This window comes from Panulirus ornatus, chromosome 18 (assembly GCF_036320965.1).
Source record: "Panulirus ornatus isolate Po-2019 chromosome 18, ASM3632096v1, whole genome shotgun sequence".
NCBI classification, from domain to species: Eukaryota; Metazoa; Arthropoda; class Malacostraca; order Decapoda; family Palinuridae; genus Panulirus; species Panulirus ornatus.
Genome location: NC_092241.1, coordinates 47,259,878 through 47,276,289, shown reverse-complemented (window position 1 = coordinate 47,276,289; position 16,412 = coordinate 47,259,878). Strand labels below are relative to the sequence as shown.

Sequence of the window (16,412 nt, the reverse complement as noted above, 5' to 3'; positions counted from 1 at the left end):
CACTCTCCCAGTTTGTAGTTTGAACATCTACCTTTACCCATTATTCCTTTATAGATTGGCACAATACAGTCATTCCAACAGTCCTCGAGTGTTTCATCATGATTCATACATACATTGACAATCCTAACTAACCAATCAACAACAAAGTCACCTAAGAAATTCAGCTGCATTAGCATCCACTCCAACTGCCTTGCCATGTTCCATCTTATGCATGGCTTTCAATACTTCTCTCTTCTTCAAATCACTTTACATACCACCCCAGCCCAAACACCCTACATCTGCCACCCTATCAACAAATACAATCATGTTTTTCAAAATACTCACTCTATCTCTTCCTCACTTCACTCCCTGGTACCACTTCCCCATTTGCCCCCTTCACTGATGTTCCCATTTGTTCTCTTGTTTTTTGCACACCACTAATCTCCTTCCAAACTTCGTACTCTTCCTCGAGTTTACTGGCACTTGTTCACCCTAAGTCACATTTGCCCTCTTTTATAACTCCTGCACCTTTCTCCTGACTTCCTGCCACTTTCTCTTGTACATCTCCCAATTGTTTGCTATCTTTCCTTTCAAGTACTGCCCATATACCTCTCTTTCCTCTACTAGCAACTTAATTCACCACTTACTACCCTCTCATTTGCCCACTTCCTACCTTGTGCATACCACATGCTACTCTCACACATCAGCGTTGCTTCCCAAAGTACCTCCCATTCCTCACCCACTCATCTAGCTTTGTTTTCTCTCACCCTTTGCCAACCTACACTCAATCTCTCCTGATATTTCTTCACACAAGCCTCTTTTCCAAGCTCACTCACTTTTACCACTATCTTCTCCCCAATAATGTTTCCTCTTTTCCAAAAACCTCTACAAATCTTCACCCTCACTTTCACAATGTAATGATCTGACATTTTACTAGGTGCCCTTCTCAGTAAATTCACATCCAAATGTCACTCTTTTGCAAACTTACCTAATAGTCCATAATCCAATAATGCCTGCTGACCATTTTCCTACTCATATATGTATACTTTTTTATTTCCATCTTTTTAAACTAGGTATTCCAATCACCAGCCCTTTCTCAGCACACAACACCACAAGCTGTTCATTCCTGGATACCCCATGGCCCCCAATTATACCCTCAACTGCCACATTGCTGACCTTCACATTTACATCACTCATCACTAATACCTTGTCTCTTCATGAAAATTACTGACACACTCACTCAGATGCTTTCAGAACATTTGCCTTTCAGATTTTTTTCTCATGGCCATGTGCATAAGCACTAACAGTTATTCAACTCTTACAATCCACTTTTGTTTTAACCCACATCAGTCTTGAACTCCCTTATTTACACTACCCACAACTCCAGCATCAACAGAAGTGCTACCCCTTCCTTATCTTTTGTTCTCACACCAACCCTGGATTTTACTGGATTTCACTCAGAACCAGGACATACAGGTTCCTTTCCTCAAACATGCTATGTATTTCTTCTTTGGTTACTTTCACACACATTTATACACCCTAACCTGAGTCTTTGAGGAGGATGAGTACTCCATTTTATAGGTACATCAGTAACAAGAACCACTTAAGGAATGGGATAGGACCCTTCATAAATAAAGATGTGTAACCCATTGTGGATAATAAAAAGCATAACAACAAACCTAAACAGTTTTCCAGTTTTGTTTTTACACTAGAAAGCGATGACGGAAATTTTTCAACAACAATAGATAGCACAAATACGATACCAGAAATTACTGATACAGAAAATTAATAAAAGTCTGGATGTTGATAATATCTGTCCATGGGAAATGAAAAACATCAGATGTTAGATTCCCAGACTGATAACCAATATTTCAACATCTTACTCCTGGATGGAATATAGCTGTAGGGCTGGACACTGACAGATGTTACCCCTATGTTCAAAAAGGGAAGTTTTGAAGTGCCAGGCAGTTTGCCATCCTATTAGCCTTACATCAATGATATGTAAGTTTCTGGATTCATTGTAGAGATAAAACTAGCTTACCTTGTACAACACAGTCTGTTCAATAATACACAGCATGGATTTAGAAGGCACAGTTCATGTTTTACAAGTCTCCTTGAATTTTACCATGAATTATTCATACCCATGACAGACTAAAAAATTTTTTTTTTTTTTTTTTTTTTTTTTTTTACTTTGTCACTGTCTCCCGCGTTTGCGAGGTAGCGCAAGGAAACAGACGAAAGAAATGGCCCAACCCACCCCCATACACATGTATATACATACGTCCACACACGCAAAATATACATACCTACACAGCTTTCCATGGTTTACCCCAGACGCTTCACATGCCCCGATTCAATCCACTGACAGCACGTCAACCCCGGTATACCACATTGCTCCAATTCACTCTATTCCTTGCCCTCCTTTCACCCTCCTGCATGTTCAGGCCCCGATCACACAAAATCTTTTTCACTCCATCTTTCCACCTCCAATTTGGTCTCCCTCTTCTCCTCGTTCCCTCCACCTCCGACACATATATCCTCTTGGTCAATCTTTCCTCACTCATTCTCTCCATGTGCCCAAACCATTTCAAAACACCCTCTTCTGCTCTCTCAACCACGCTCTTTTTATTTCCACACATCTCTCTTACCCTTACGTTACTTACTCGATCAAACCACCTCACACCACACATTGTCCTCAAACATCTCATTTCCAGCACATCCATCCTCCTGCGCACAACTCTATCCATAGCCCACGCCTCGCAACCATACAACATTGTTGGAACCACTATTCCTTCAAACATACCCATTTTTGCTTTCCGAGATAATGTTCTCGACTTCCACACATTCTTCAAGGCTCCCAGAATTTTCACCCCCTCCCCCACCCTATGATCCACTTCCGCTTCCATGGTTCCATCCGCTGCCAGATCCACTCCCAGATATCTAAAACACTTCACTTCCTCCAGTTTTTCTCCATTCAAACTTACCTCCCAATTGACTTGACCCTCAACCCTACTGTACCTAATATCCTTGCTCTTATTCACATTTACTCTTAACTTTCTTCTTTCACACACTTTACCAAACTCAGTCACCAGCTTCTGCAGTTTCTCACATGAATCAGCCACCAGCGCTGTATCATCAGCGAACAACAACTGACTCACTTCCCAAGCTGTCTCATCCCCAACAGACTTCATACTTGCCCCTCTTTCCAAAACTCTTGCATTCACCTCCCTAACAACCCCATCCATAAACAAATTAAACAACCATGGAGACATCACACACCCCTGCCGCAAACCTACATTCACTGAGAACCAATCCCTTTCCTCTCTTCCTACACGTACACATGCCTTACATCCTCGATAAAAACTTTTCACTGCTTCTAACAACTTGCCTCCCACACCATATATTCTTAATACCTTCCACAGAGCATCTCTATCAACTCTATCATATGCCTTCTCCAGATCCATAAATGCTACATACAAATCCATTTGCTTTTCTAAGTATTTCTCATACAATCTTCAAAGCAAACACCTGATCCACACATCCTCTACCACTTCTGAAACCACACTGCTCTTCCCCAATCTGATGCTCTGTACATGCCTTCACCCTCTCAATCAATACCCTCCCATATAATTTACCAGGAATACTCAACAAACTTATACCTCTGTAATTTGAGCACTCACTCTTATCCCCTTTGCCTTTGTACAATGGCACTATGCACGCATTCCGCCAATCCTCAGGCACCTCACCGTGAGTCATACATACATTAAATAACCTTACCAACCAGTCAACAGTACAGTCACCCCCTTTTTTAATAAATTCCACTGCAATACCATCCAAACCTGCTGCCTTGCCGGCTTTCATCTTCCGCAAAGCTTTTACTACCTCTTCTCTGTTTACCAAATCATTTTCCCGAAACCTCTCACTTTGCACACCACCTCGACCAAAACACCCTATATCTGCCACTCTATCATCAAACACATTCAACAAACCTTCAAAATACTCACTCCATCTCCTTCTCACATCACCACTACTTGTTATCACCTCCCCATTTGCGTCCTTCACTGAAGTTCCCATTTGCTCCCTTGTCTTACGCACTTTATTTACCTCCTTCCAGAACATCTTTTTATTCTCCCTAAAATTTAATGATACTCTCTCACCCCAACTCTCATTTGCCCTTTTTTTCACCTCTTGCACCTTTCTCTTGACCTCCTGTCTCTTTCTTTTATACGTCTCCCACTCAACTGCATTTTTTCCCTGCAAAAATCGTCCAAATGCCTCTCTCTTCTCTTTCACTAATACTCTTACTTCTTCATCCCACCACTCACTACCCTTTCTAATCAACCCACCTCCCACTCTTCTCATGCCACAAGCATCTTTTGCTCAATCCATCACTGATTCCCTAAATACATCCCATTCCTCCCCCACTCCCCTTACTTCCATTGTTCTCACCTTTTTCCATTCTGTACTCAGTCTCTCCTGGTACTTCCTCACACAAGTCTCCTTCCCAAGCTCACTTACTCTCACCACCCTCTTCACCCCAACATTCACTCTTTTTTTCTGAAAACCCATACAAATCTTCACCTTAGCCTCCACAAGATAATGATCAGACATCCCTCCAGTTGCACCTCTCAGCACATTAACATCCAAAAGTCTCTCTTTCGCGCGCCTGTCAACACCCCATGTATACCAATTATTCCCTCAACTGCCACATTACTCACCTTTGCATTCAAATCACCCATCACTATAACCCGGTCTCGTGCATCAAAACCACTAACACAGACTAAAATAACAGATATTATGTTTTTGGACTTTCAGAAAGCATTTGAAAAAGTTGCACTCCGTAAATTATTGATTAAAGTCAATGTCTTGGGGATTTGTGGAAACTGGATAGAAGTTTGGTAGTATAAGAAGAAACAAAAAGTTGTAATGAATGATTAAAGTTTACTGTGGTTGCCCTTTTCTAGTTGGGTCTACCAGGGGTCTGTCCTGGGACCTAAGCTTTTCATTATTTATATTGATGACATTGACACAGGGCTGAATAACTTTGTCTAAATTTGCATATGACACAATAATTGGCAGTGCCATGTGAAAAAGACATTGATATAGGGCTGAATATCTCTGTCTAAATTTGCATATGACACAATAATTGACAATGCCACATGAAGTGAAGAAGATTGGCCAAGATTACAAGAGGATCTAGAAAAATTAGCTGAATGGTCTAGAATGTCATATAACATTGACAGATATTACCTCTTGTAAGTTGGAAGCCAGAGTAAGACATTCATTTATGAATTGATGGGCCATAAGGTAAAGGACACCTCTAGTGTAAGGGATCTAGGGGTCACTGTCTCCAACAATTTCACATTCTCCCAGCACCATAATAAAACTGCCAAGAAAGCAAATAGAATGTTTGAAAGTGTTGTAAAAAGAATTTACATTGAAAAACAAGGCAGATGATTTGCAGTATGAGATGATGTGGCTATATACACCAGGGTTGAAGCTGTGTTGATTAGATGGTAGCATAGGATGTCACGGGTAATGCCATCCTGACATTGAACACCACGGGCACTACTGTTATGTAGACATGTCGTGTGAGGGATCTTACGGTAATAGGTAACAAGGATGATTGAAACAGTTTACTTCTTGTGTTAGTCTTCCCATTAACATCTTGTAGGCAGTTGCACTAGTGTACTTCTTCCTTTAGTCATCCCATTAGCATCTTGTAGGCAGTTGCATTAGTGATCATTTCCCCCATTCCGAGAAAATGGGATGAAGTTTGCAAGTCCAGGGAGTGATGGCAAGGTCTCTTTTTAAGGTTCTTTCCTCCTACCTATCTTTAATATCAGGCAATATACACAGCAAATCAGTATTGGAGTAATAGCCAGATTGGTGTGGAATTTTTACACATGGAATGGGATTTATTTTGTACACTACTTTCAGATGTTGCAGAGTGTGGATGTGATTCTTTTCTTGTTTGTGGCAGGGGTTTTAACATGGACTAGTCCATCAGATACTTTACTGTACTTTTCAGAGTGCCTTTATGCAGTCCAGAGAAAGCGTTTGTTCTGCATCACAGGTGGTTTTTGTGTTTTATGTTTTATATTAGATTTAGAGTTTTGTGTTGAATTTATTGTGGATTGTTTAAGACTCACTTAACATTTGTCCTTGCTCCAAACAGTGACACAAGATTACCTCAGTCACGCTCAAAGGAAGAGGAAAAGAGATTGGAAATTGAACTCTCCCGGATTCCAAAATGGCTCAAGATGATCAAAAGCTGGGACAAATATTTGGACAAAGACAAGTTTGTCAAAAGAATATATAAAGGCATTCCAGATAGGTTTCGGGGTGAAGTTTGGGCAAATTTACTCTTCTTGAGCAAAATAAAAGAAGAACAAAGAGGGAAATATGAGGTAAGGAAGCACAGTGTGCTAGTAGTTCTACACAGGTAGGTCTTTATAGGAATATATTAACAAGATACTAAAATTTTCTCTCAGACACATGATGGGTTAGTTTCAATTTTCTAAGGAACTTTTTACTGATTAATTACATGTAAATTGATATGTGGCAGAGTAGTTTGAAATGAATGTTGTTGTATCATGGTTGTATGATATCTTGGTTGTTTTATGTTTTTATGGGTGGACATTGCATGAGAAGAAAGCATGTTGTGATGATAGCAGTGTCATACTTAATTATGGTGGGACTGGAAGTTGTATCAGTTACTGTATGCAGATGATACCATTAGCTAAATTTGAAAAAGAGATGGGTAGCATTGTAGGCTGCTTTAATCAAGTAGTTGGAGGATACTAAAAGTGAATGTGAATGTAAGTAAGACTAGTCTGAGGATGAGCTCAGAGAATAAGGAGTAAGGTTTGCTAAGGATGGCAGTGAGAAAGCTAAAGCTTAGAGTACTGGTATTGTTGCATAAGGTAGAAAAATTGTGGGTGCATTGAAAACCGGTGAATGAAAGAAGTTCAGAAACAGTAAAGGTGAGTGATTTGCTTGGGATAGTTACTCTGTAGTATGCAGTGTAGAATGAAGTTGAGAAGGAAATGCAATTTGAAAATATCTTTAGAAAGGCACATGGATGAAAGTCTTAGTATATTATAGAGAAAAGGTGCTAAAGATGTATGTAGCAATGATAGAAGAATAAGTCTGTTAAGTATATTCTGAAAAGTATATGTAAGAGTTTTGATTGCTAGATAGATTGATGGAAATGACTGAATGCTGAATGAGTGAGGAGTATGGGTTTTTTTTAGAAAAGGTAGGGTATGTGTATATCAGGTTTTTTGTTGACAATGACTGTGAAAAAGTATCTTGCAAAAGCTAAGAAGCTGTATGCAGCTTTTCTGGATCTAGAAAAGAATGTAAGAGGATCAAGTTGAATGCTTTATGGGATATGTTAAGGATATTTGGGGTAGGGAACAACTGTCGGATGAAAGTCTTCTATAGAGGAGCAAATGCTTTTAAGAGTAGATGGAGAGCTGAGCAAAAGTTTAGATGTGGGTGTGAGCTAGGGGTTTTTGTGATGTCACTTGCTTTTTAACATACATATGAATGGAGTAATAAGAGATATTAAACAAAACTAGGGAAAGGGAATGCAATAATGGAATGTGGAGGTGAGGTATGATGGTTAGTGAAAAGCCTATTTGTGGATAATACTTAGATATTTGCTGAGAGGGGAGTGGAGTTGCAGAAGGTTGTAAGTGTGTTTTGTGATGTGTGTAAGCATAGCAGATAGAGTTAAGTAAGGGTGTTTGAAAGGAAACAGAGTGGGAGTAGATTTTCCAAAGTCTTATAGTTAGAGGGGAGAATTAAGTAAGGGTGTTTGAAAGGAAACAGAGTGGGAGTAGATTTTCCAAAGTCTTATAGTGAGAGGGGAGAAAGTGTACTAAACTGTGTTATAGATATGGGGATAGAAATTGTGGAAGAGGTCACAGAATGTAAGTATTAGGTAACTATTTTGGTTGTTTAATTTGTTTATGGATGGGGTTGTTAGGGAGGTAAATGCAAGAGTTTTGGAAAGAGGGGCAAGTATGAAGTCTGTTGGGGATGAGACAGCTTGGGAAGTGAGTCAGTTGTTGTTCGCTGATGATACAGCGCTGGTGGCTGATTCATGTGAGAAACTGCAGAAGCTGGTGACTGAGTTTGGTAAAGTGTGTGGAAGAAGAAAGTTAAGAGTAAATTTGAATAAGAGCGAGGTTATTAGGTACAGTAGGGTTGAGGGTCAAGTCAATTGGGAGGTGAGTTTGAATGGAGAAAAACTGGAGGAAGTGAAGTGTTTTAGATATCTGGGAGTGGATCTGGCAGCAGATGGAACCATGGAAGCGGAAGTGGATCATAGGGTGGGGGAGGGGGCGAAAATTCTGGGAGCCTTGAAGAATGTGTGGAAGTCGAGAACATTATCTCGGAAAGCAAAAATGGGTATGTTTGAAGGAATGGTGGTTCCAACAATGTTGTATGGTTGCGAGGCGTGGGCTATGGATAGAGTTGTGCGCAGGAGGATGGATGTGCTGGAAATGAGATGTTTGAGGACAATGTGTGGTGTGAGGTGGTTTGATCGAGTGAGTAACGTAAGGGTAAGAGAGATGTGTGGAAATAAAAAGAGCGTGGTTGAGAGAGCAGAAGAGGGTGTTTTGAAGTGGTTTGGGCACATGGAGAGAATGAGTGAGGAAAGATTGACCAAGAGGATATATGTGTCGGAGGTGGAGGGAACGAGGAGAAGAGGGAGACCAAATTGGAGGTGGAAAGATGGAGTGAAAAAGATTTTGTGTGATCGGGGCCTGAACATGCAGGAGGGTGAAAGGAGGGCAAGGAATAGAGTGAATTGGAGCGATGTGGTATACCGGGGTTGACGTGCTGTCAGTGGATTGAATCAAGGCATGTGAAGCGTCCGGGGTAAACCATGGAAAGCTGTGTAGGTATGTATATTTGCGTGTGTGGACGTATGTATATACATGTGTATGGTGGGGGGTTGGGCCATTTCTTTCGTCTGTTTCCTTGCGCTACCTTGCAAACGCGGGAGACAGCGACAAAGTATAAAAAAAAAAAAAAACTATTTTGGTGAAATGGACTGAGATATAAGGGAGAGAGCAGTACAGGGTAGAGGAGTCATTAGGTTCCTTAATAGAAAGATGAAAGTAAGAGGTGTAAGTATGGAAGTGAAGAAAAGGTTAAAGGACAGCATAATCTTGCCAACCCAACCTATGCAACTGAGTCATAGACATGGAATGAGTCACTGAGGTCAGGAATCCAGGCTGTTGAAATGAGCTATTTGAGAGGAGCTTGTGGTATGATTTAGTGGAATAAAGAAAGAGATGAAATTATGTTTGAGATTTAGTGTGGCAGGGAATGCAGAGTGAAACAGTTGTGGAGTGTTAGAGTGGGTGAAACTTTGAGGAGGTTTGGACATATGGATGAATTCAAGACTAGAAGACTACAAGGAGAGTGTATGATATTATGGTTAAAGGGGTTGGTGTGAGAGGAAGGCCATCTGTGACATGGGGAAGTTGAGTGGAAGAATACTGGAGAGAGTAAGAAATGAATGGAATAGCTTATGTGAGGGAGGCTTGTAAGGACAGGGATAAGTGAAGACACTTTTGCCATGGCCACCCCCCTTGATGGGAGTTCCCAGATGGAACAGGCATCAGAGACTTACATAGAGATATGGAAAAGGGTGTGTCTAAATGTGTGTGGATGTAACCAAGATGAGAAAAAAGGAGAGATAGGTAGTATGTTTGAGGAAAGGAACCTGGATGTTTTGGCTCTGAGTGAAACTCAGGGGTAAAGGGGCAAAGTGGTTTGGGAATGTCTTGGGAGTAAAGTCAGGGGTTAGTGAGAGGACAAGAGCAAGGGAAGGAGTAGCACTATTTCTGAAACAGGAGTGGTGGGAGTGTGTGATAGAGTGTAAGAAAGTAAACTCTAGATTGATATGGGTAAAACTGAAAGTGGGTGGAGAGAGATGGGTGATTATTGGTGCATGTGCACCTGGGCATGAGAAGAAAGATCATGAGAGGCAAGTGTTTTGGGAGCAGCTGAATGAGTGTGTTAGTAATTTTGATGCATGAGACTGGGTTATAGTGATAGGTGACTTGAATGCAAAGGTGAGTAATGTGGTAGTTGAGGGAATAATTGGTGTAGATGGGGTGTTTAGTGTTGTAAATGGAAATGGTGAAGAGCTTGTAGATTTATGTGCTGAAAAAGGACTGGTGATTGGGAATACCTGGTTTAAAAAGCGAGATATACATAAGTATATGTATGTAAATAGGAAAGATGGCCAGAGAGTGTTAATGGATTCTGTGTTAATTGATAGGCGCGTGAAATTGGATGTTAATGTGCTGAGAGGTGCAACTGGAGGGATGTCTGATCATTATCTTGTGGAGGCGAAGGTGAAGATTTGTAGAGGTTTTCAGAAAAGAAGAGAGACTGTTGGGGTGAAGAGAGTGGTGAGAGTAAGTGAGCTTAGGAAGGAGACTTGTGTGAGGAAGTACCAGGAGAGACTGAGTACAGAATGGAAAAAGGTGAGAACAAAGGACGTAAAGGGATTGGGGGTGGAATGGGATGTATTTATGGAAGCAGTGATAGCTTGCCCAAAAGATGCTTGTGGCATGAGAAGCGTGGGAGGTGGGTAGATTAGGAAGGGTAGTGAGTGGTGGGATAAAGAAATAAGGTTATTAGTGAAAGAGAAGAGAGAGGCATTTGGATGATTTTTGCAGGGAAATAATGCAAATGAGTGGGAGATGTATAAAAGAAAGAGGCTGGAGGTCAGGAGAAAGGTGCAACAGGTGAAAAAGAGGGCAAATGAGAGGTGGGGTGAGAGAGTATCATTAAATTTTAGGGAGAATAAAAAGATGTTCTGGAAGGAGGTAAATAAAGTGCATAAGACAAGGGAACAAATGGGAACATCAGTGAAGGGAGCTAATGGGGAGGTGATAGCAAGTAATGGTGATGTGAGAAGGAGATGGAGTGAGAATTTTGAAGGTTTGTTGAATGTGTTTGATAGAGTGGCAGATATAGGGTGTTTTGGTGGAGGTGGTGTGCAAATTGAGAGTGTTAGGGAGAATGATTTGGTAAACAAAGAAGAGGGAGTAAAAGCTTTGCGGAAGATGAAAGCCGGCAAGGCAGTGGGTTTGGATGGTATTGCGGTGAAATTTATTAAAAAAGGGGGGTGACTGTATTGTTGACTGGTTGGTAAGACTATTTAATGTATGTATGACTCATGGTGAGGTGCCTGAGGATTGGCAGAATGCTTGCATAGTGCCATTGTACAAAGGCAAAGGGGATAAAAGTGAGTGCTCAAATTACAGAGGTATAAGTTTGTTGAGTATTTCTGGGAAATTATATGGGAAGGTATTGATTGAGAGGGTGAAGGCATGTACAGAGCATCAGATTGGGGAAGAGCAGTGTGGTTTCAGAAGTGTTAGAGGATGTGTGGATCAGGTGTTTGCTTTGAAGAATGTATGTGAGAAATACTTAGAAAAGCAAATGGATTTGTATGTTGCATTTATGAATCTGGAGAAGGCATATGATGGAGTTGATAGAGATGTTCTGTGGAAGGTATTAAGAATATATGGCATGGGAGGCAAGTTATTGGAAGCAGTGAAAAGTTTTTATCAAGGATGTAAGGCATGTGTTCGTGTAGGAAGAGAGGAAAGTGATTGGTTCTCAGTGAATGTAGGTCTACAGCACGGGTGTGCGATGTCTCTATGGTTGTTTAATTTGTTCATGGATGGGGTTGTTAGGGAGGTGAATGCAAGAGTTTTGGAAAGAGGGGCAAGTATCTAGTCTGTTGTGGATGAGAGAGCTTGGGAAGAGTCAGTTGTTGTTCGCTGATGATACAGCACTGGTGGCTGATTCGTGTGAGAAACTGGAGAAGCTGGTGACTGAGTTTGGTAAAGTGTGTGAAAGAAGAAAGCTGAGAGTGTATGTGAATAAGAGCCAGGTTTTTAGGTACAGTAAGGTTAAGGGACAAGTCAGTTGGGAGGTAAGTTTGAATGGAGAAAAACTGAAGTGTTTTAGATATCTGGGAGTGGATTTGGCAGCAGATGGAGCCATGGAAGCAGAAGTAAATCATAGTGTGGGAGAGGGGGTGAAAGTTCTGGGAGTGTTGAAAAATGTGTGGAAGTCGAGAACGTTATCTTGGAAAGCAAAAATGGGTATGTTTGAAGGAATAGTGGTTCCAACAATGTTATTTGGTTGTAAGGTGTGGGCTATAGTTAGAGTTGTGCGGAAGAGGATGGATGTGTTGGAAATGAGATGTTTGAGGACAATATGTGGTGTGAGGTGGTTTGATCGAGTAAGTAATGTAAGGGTAAGAGAGATGTGTGGAAATAAAAAGAGCGTGGTTGAGAGAGCAGAAGAGGGTGTTTTGAAATGGTTTGGTCACATGGAGAGAATGAGTGAGGAAAGATTGACCAAGAGGATATATGTGTCGGAGGTGGAGGGAACGAGGAGAAGAGGGAGACCAAATTGGAGGTGGAAAGATGGAGTGAAAAAGATTTTGTGTGATCGGGGCCTGAACATGCAGGAGGGTGAAAGGAGGGCAAGGAATAGAGTGAATTGGAGCGATGTGGTATACCGGGGTTGACGTGATGTCAGTGGATTGAATCGGGGCATGTGAAGCGTCTGGGGTAAACCATGGAAAGCTGTGTAGGTATGTATATTTTGCGTGTGTGGACGTATGTATATACATGTGTATGGGGGTGGGTTGGGCCATTTCTTTTGTCTGTTTCCTTGCGCTACCTTGCAAACGCGGGAGACAGCGACAAAAAAAAAAAAAAAAAAAAAAAAAGATTTATATCAACAGTTTAATGCTTTTCCATATGCACTATTATGAATCTGAATCAAGGTTTTCAGCCTGACAATGTGATGCCAACATCATACTTTTCATTCTCAAGAATTGGTTAATTTTCATGTAAAAGACAACTTCTCTCTTGTACGATGAAAGAACATCATGTAAAGCAACTTAGGAACAATTTGTATAGTCCTCATCTTGCTCATGGAAATACAACAAACTTTCAGTGAAGGTTTCGTAGTAAGATTGTAGTATGTTCTCATCTTCTGGTGTTGGGAAGTTTTGCTTGATGGGACTAGTTCTTATTATTTGGCACGAACATAGAAGTAATGTTGTCCTCATCTCACTCAGAGAGATATAGCAGACTTCCAGTGAGAGGCTTATAACTAAAATTGTATAATCTGCTACATCTTGTGTTGAAAAGTCTTGCTAGGTGGCACTAGTTATTATATAGCACAAATCCTCACTTCTCACTGAGGCCTCATATATAAATACTGTTGTTCAATTTATCTCCATAGCTCCAGAATATGTGTACTTAGTTGTATAATGATAGTGATTGTGTGTTTTTTGTTGATATTCATTTCTCAGAGAGACACCTGTGGGATAGTGTACCATAATTTCCTCTCCAAACATGTTTTAGTACAATATCAATTGAGATACATCTATGCTCTCTAACTCATTTTTCTCTAATGAATGCATAGAAGATAATGTTATGAAAATAACAAAAAACTGTTGTAAATGTGTTAATACAGAGAGACACTTTCTTTTTATTCATTAAAGCTTTAGTGCCCTACAAACATTGCTGCTAGATTTTCTTTTGTAAATTATCATATTTTCAAAAAAAGAATTTCAAGTCACATACCAAAATGCATTTACCTCCCTAACAACCCCATCCATAAACAAATTAAACAACCATGGAGACATCACACACCCCTGCCGCAAACCTACATTCACTGAGAACCAATCACTTTCCTCTCTTCCTACACGTACACATGCCTTACATCCTCGATAAAAACTTTTCACTGCTTCTAACAACTTTCCTCCCACACCATATATTCTTAATACCTTCCACAGAGCATCTCTATCAACTCTATCATATGCCTTCTCCAGATCCATAAATGCTACATACAAATCCATTTGCTTTCCTAAGTATTTCTCACATACATTCTTCAAAGCAAACACCTGATCCACACATCCTCTACCACTTCTGAAACCACACTGCTCTTCCCCAATCTGATGCTCTGTACATGCCTTCACCCTCTCAATCAATACCCTCCCATATAACTTACCAGGAATACTCAACAAACTTATACCTCTGTAATTTGAGCACTCACTCTTATCCCCTTTGCCTTTGTACAATGGCACTATGCACGCATTCTGCCAATCCTCAGGCACCTCACCATGAGTCATACATACATTAAATAACCTTACCTACCAGTCAACAATACAGTCACCCCCTTTTTTAATAAATTCCACTGCAATACCATCCAAACCTGCTGCCTTGCCGGCTTTCATCTTCCGCAAAGCTTTCACTACCTCTTCTCTGTTTACCAAATCATTTTCCCTAACCCTCTCACTTTGCACACCACCTCGACCAAAACACCCTATATCTGCCACTCTATCATCAAACACATTCAACAAACCTTCAAAATACTCACTCCATCTCCTTCTCACATCACCACTACTTGTTATCACCTCCCCATTTGCGCCCTTCACTGAAGTTCCCATTTGCTCCCTTGTCTTACGCACTTTATTTACCTCCTTCCAGAACATCTTTTTATTCTCCCTAAAATTTAATGATGCTCTCTCACCCCAACTCTCATTTGCCCTTTTTTTCACCTCTTGCACCTTTCTCTTGACCTCCTGTCTCTTTCTTTTATACATCTCCCACTCAATTGCATTCTTTCCCTGCAAAAATCGTCCAAATGCCTCTCTCTTCTCTTTCACTAGTACTCTTACTTCTTCATCCCACCACTCACTACCCTTTCTAAACAGCCCACCTCCCACTCTTCTCATGCCACAAGCATCTTTTGCTCAATCCATCACTGATTCCCTAAATACATCCCATTCCTCCCCCACTCCCCTTACTTCCATTGTTCTCACCTTTTTCCATTCTGTACTCAGTCTCTCCTGGTACTTCCTCACACAAGTCTCCTTCCCAAGCTCACTTACTCTCACCACCCTCTTCACCCCAACATTCACTCTTCTTTTCTGAAAACCCTTACAAATCTTCACCTTAGCCTCCACAAGATAATGATCAGACATCCCTCCAGTTGCACCTCTCAGCACATTAACATCCAAAAGTCTCTCTTTCGCACGCCTGTCAATTAACACGTAATCCAATAACGCTCTCTGGCCATCTCTCCTACTTATATAAGTATACTTATGTATATCTCGCTTTTTAAACCAGGTATTCCCAATCATCAGTCCTTTTTCAGCACATAAATCTACAAGCTCTTCACCATTTCCATTTACAACACTGAACACCCCATGTATACCAATTATTCCCTCAACTGCCACATTACTCACCTTTGCATTCAAATCACCCATCACTATAACCCGGTCTCGTGCATCAAAACCACTAACACACTCATTCAGCTGCTCCCAAAACACTTGCCTCTCATGATCTTTCTTCTCATGCCCAGGTGCATATGCACCAATAATCACCCACCTCTCTCCATCAACTTTCAGTTTTACCCATATTAATCGAGAATTTACTTTCTTACACTCTATCACATACTCCCACAACTCCTGTTTCAGGAGTATTGCTACTCCTTCCCTTGCTCTTGTCCTCTCACTAACCTCTGACTTTACTCCCAAGACATTCCCAAACCACTCTTTCCCTTTACCCTTGAGCTTCGTTTCACTCAGAGCCAAAACATCCAGGTTCCTTTCCTCAAACATACTACCTATCTCTCCTTTTTTCACATCTTGGTTACATCCACACACATTTAGGCACCACACTCTGAGCCTTCGAGGAGGATGAGCACTCCCCGCGTGACTCCTTCTTCTGTTTCCCAATTTAGAAAGTTAATACAAGGAGGGGAGGATTTCTGGCCCCCCGCTCCCGTCCCCTCTCGTCACTTTCTACGACACGCGAGGTAAATGCAAGAGTTTTGGAAAGAGGGGCAAGTATGAAGTCTGTTGGGGATGAGAGAGCTTGGGAAGTGAGTCAGTTGTTGTTCGCTCATGATACAGCGCTGGTGGCTGATTCATGTGAGAAACTGCAGAAGCTGGTGACTGAGTTTGGTAAAGTGTGTGGAAGAAGAAAGTTAAGAGTAAATGTGAATAAGAGCAAGGTTATTAGGTACAGTAGGGTTGAGGGTCAAGTCAGTTGGGAGGTGAGTTTGAATGGAGAAAAACTGGAGGAAGTGAAGTGTTTTAGATATCTGGGTGTGGATCTGGCAGCGGATGGAACCATGGAAGCGGAAGTGGATCATAGGGTGGGGGAGGGGGTGAAAATCCTGGGGGCCTTGAAGAATGTGTGGAAGTCGAGAACATTATCTCGGAAAGCAAAAATGGGTATGTTTGAAGGAATAGTGGTTCCAACAATGTTGTATGGTTGCGAGGCGTGGGCTATGGATAGAGTTGTGCGCAAGAGGATGGATGTGCTGGAAATGAGATGTTTGAGGACAATGTGTGG

General features: G+C 41.2%; 1 protein-coding gene across 3 annotated transcripts in view; it reads left to right on the top strand.

Moving 5' to 3' along the window:
* The window catches only part of LOC139755054 (USP6 N-terminal-like protein), a 335,539-nt gene that overhangs the window by 101,980 nt on the left and 217,147 nt on the right, over positions 1-16,412 (top strand). For all 3 annotated transcript variants that reach the window (XM_071673062.1, XM_071673061.1, XM_071673060.1), the window contains one exon: positions 6,158-6,389. In XM_071673062.1, coding sequence (XP_071529163.1) covers positions 6,158-6,389 — 232 coding nt within the window. The remainder of the gene's footprint in view (positions 1-6,157; positions 6,390-16,412) is intronic.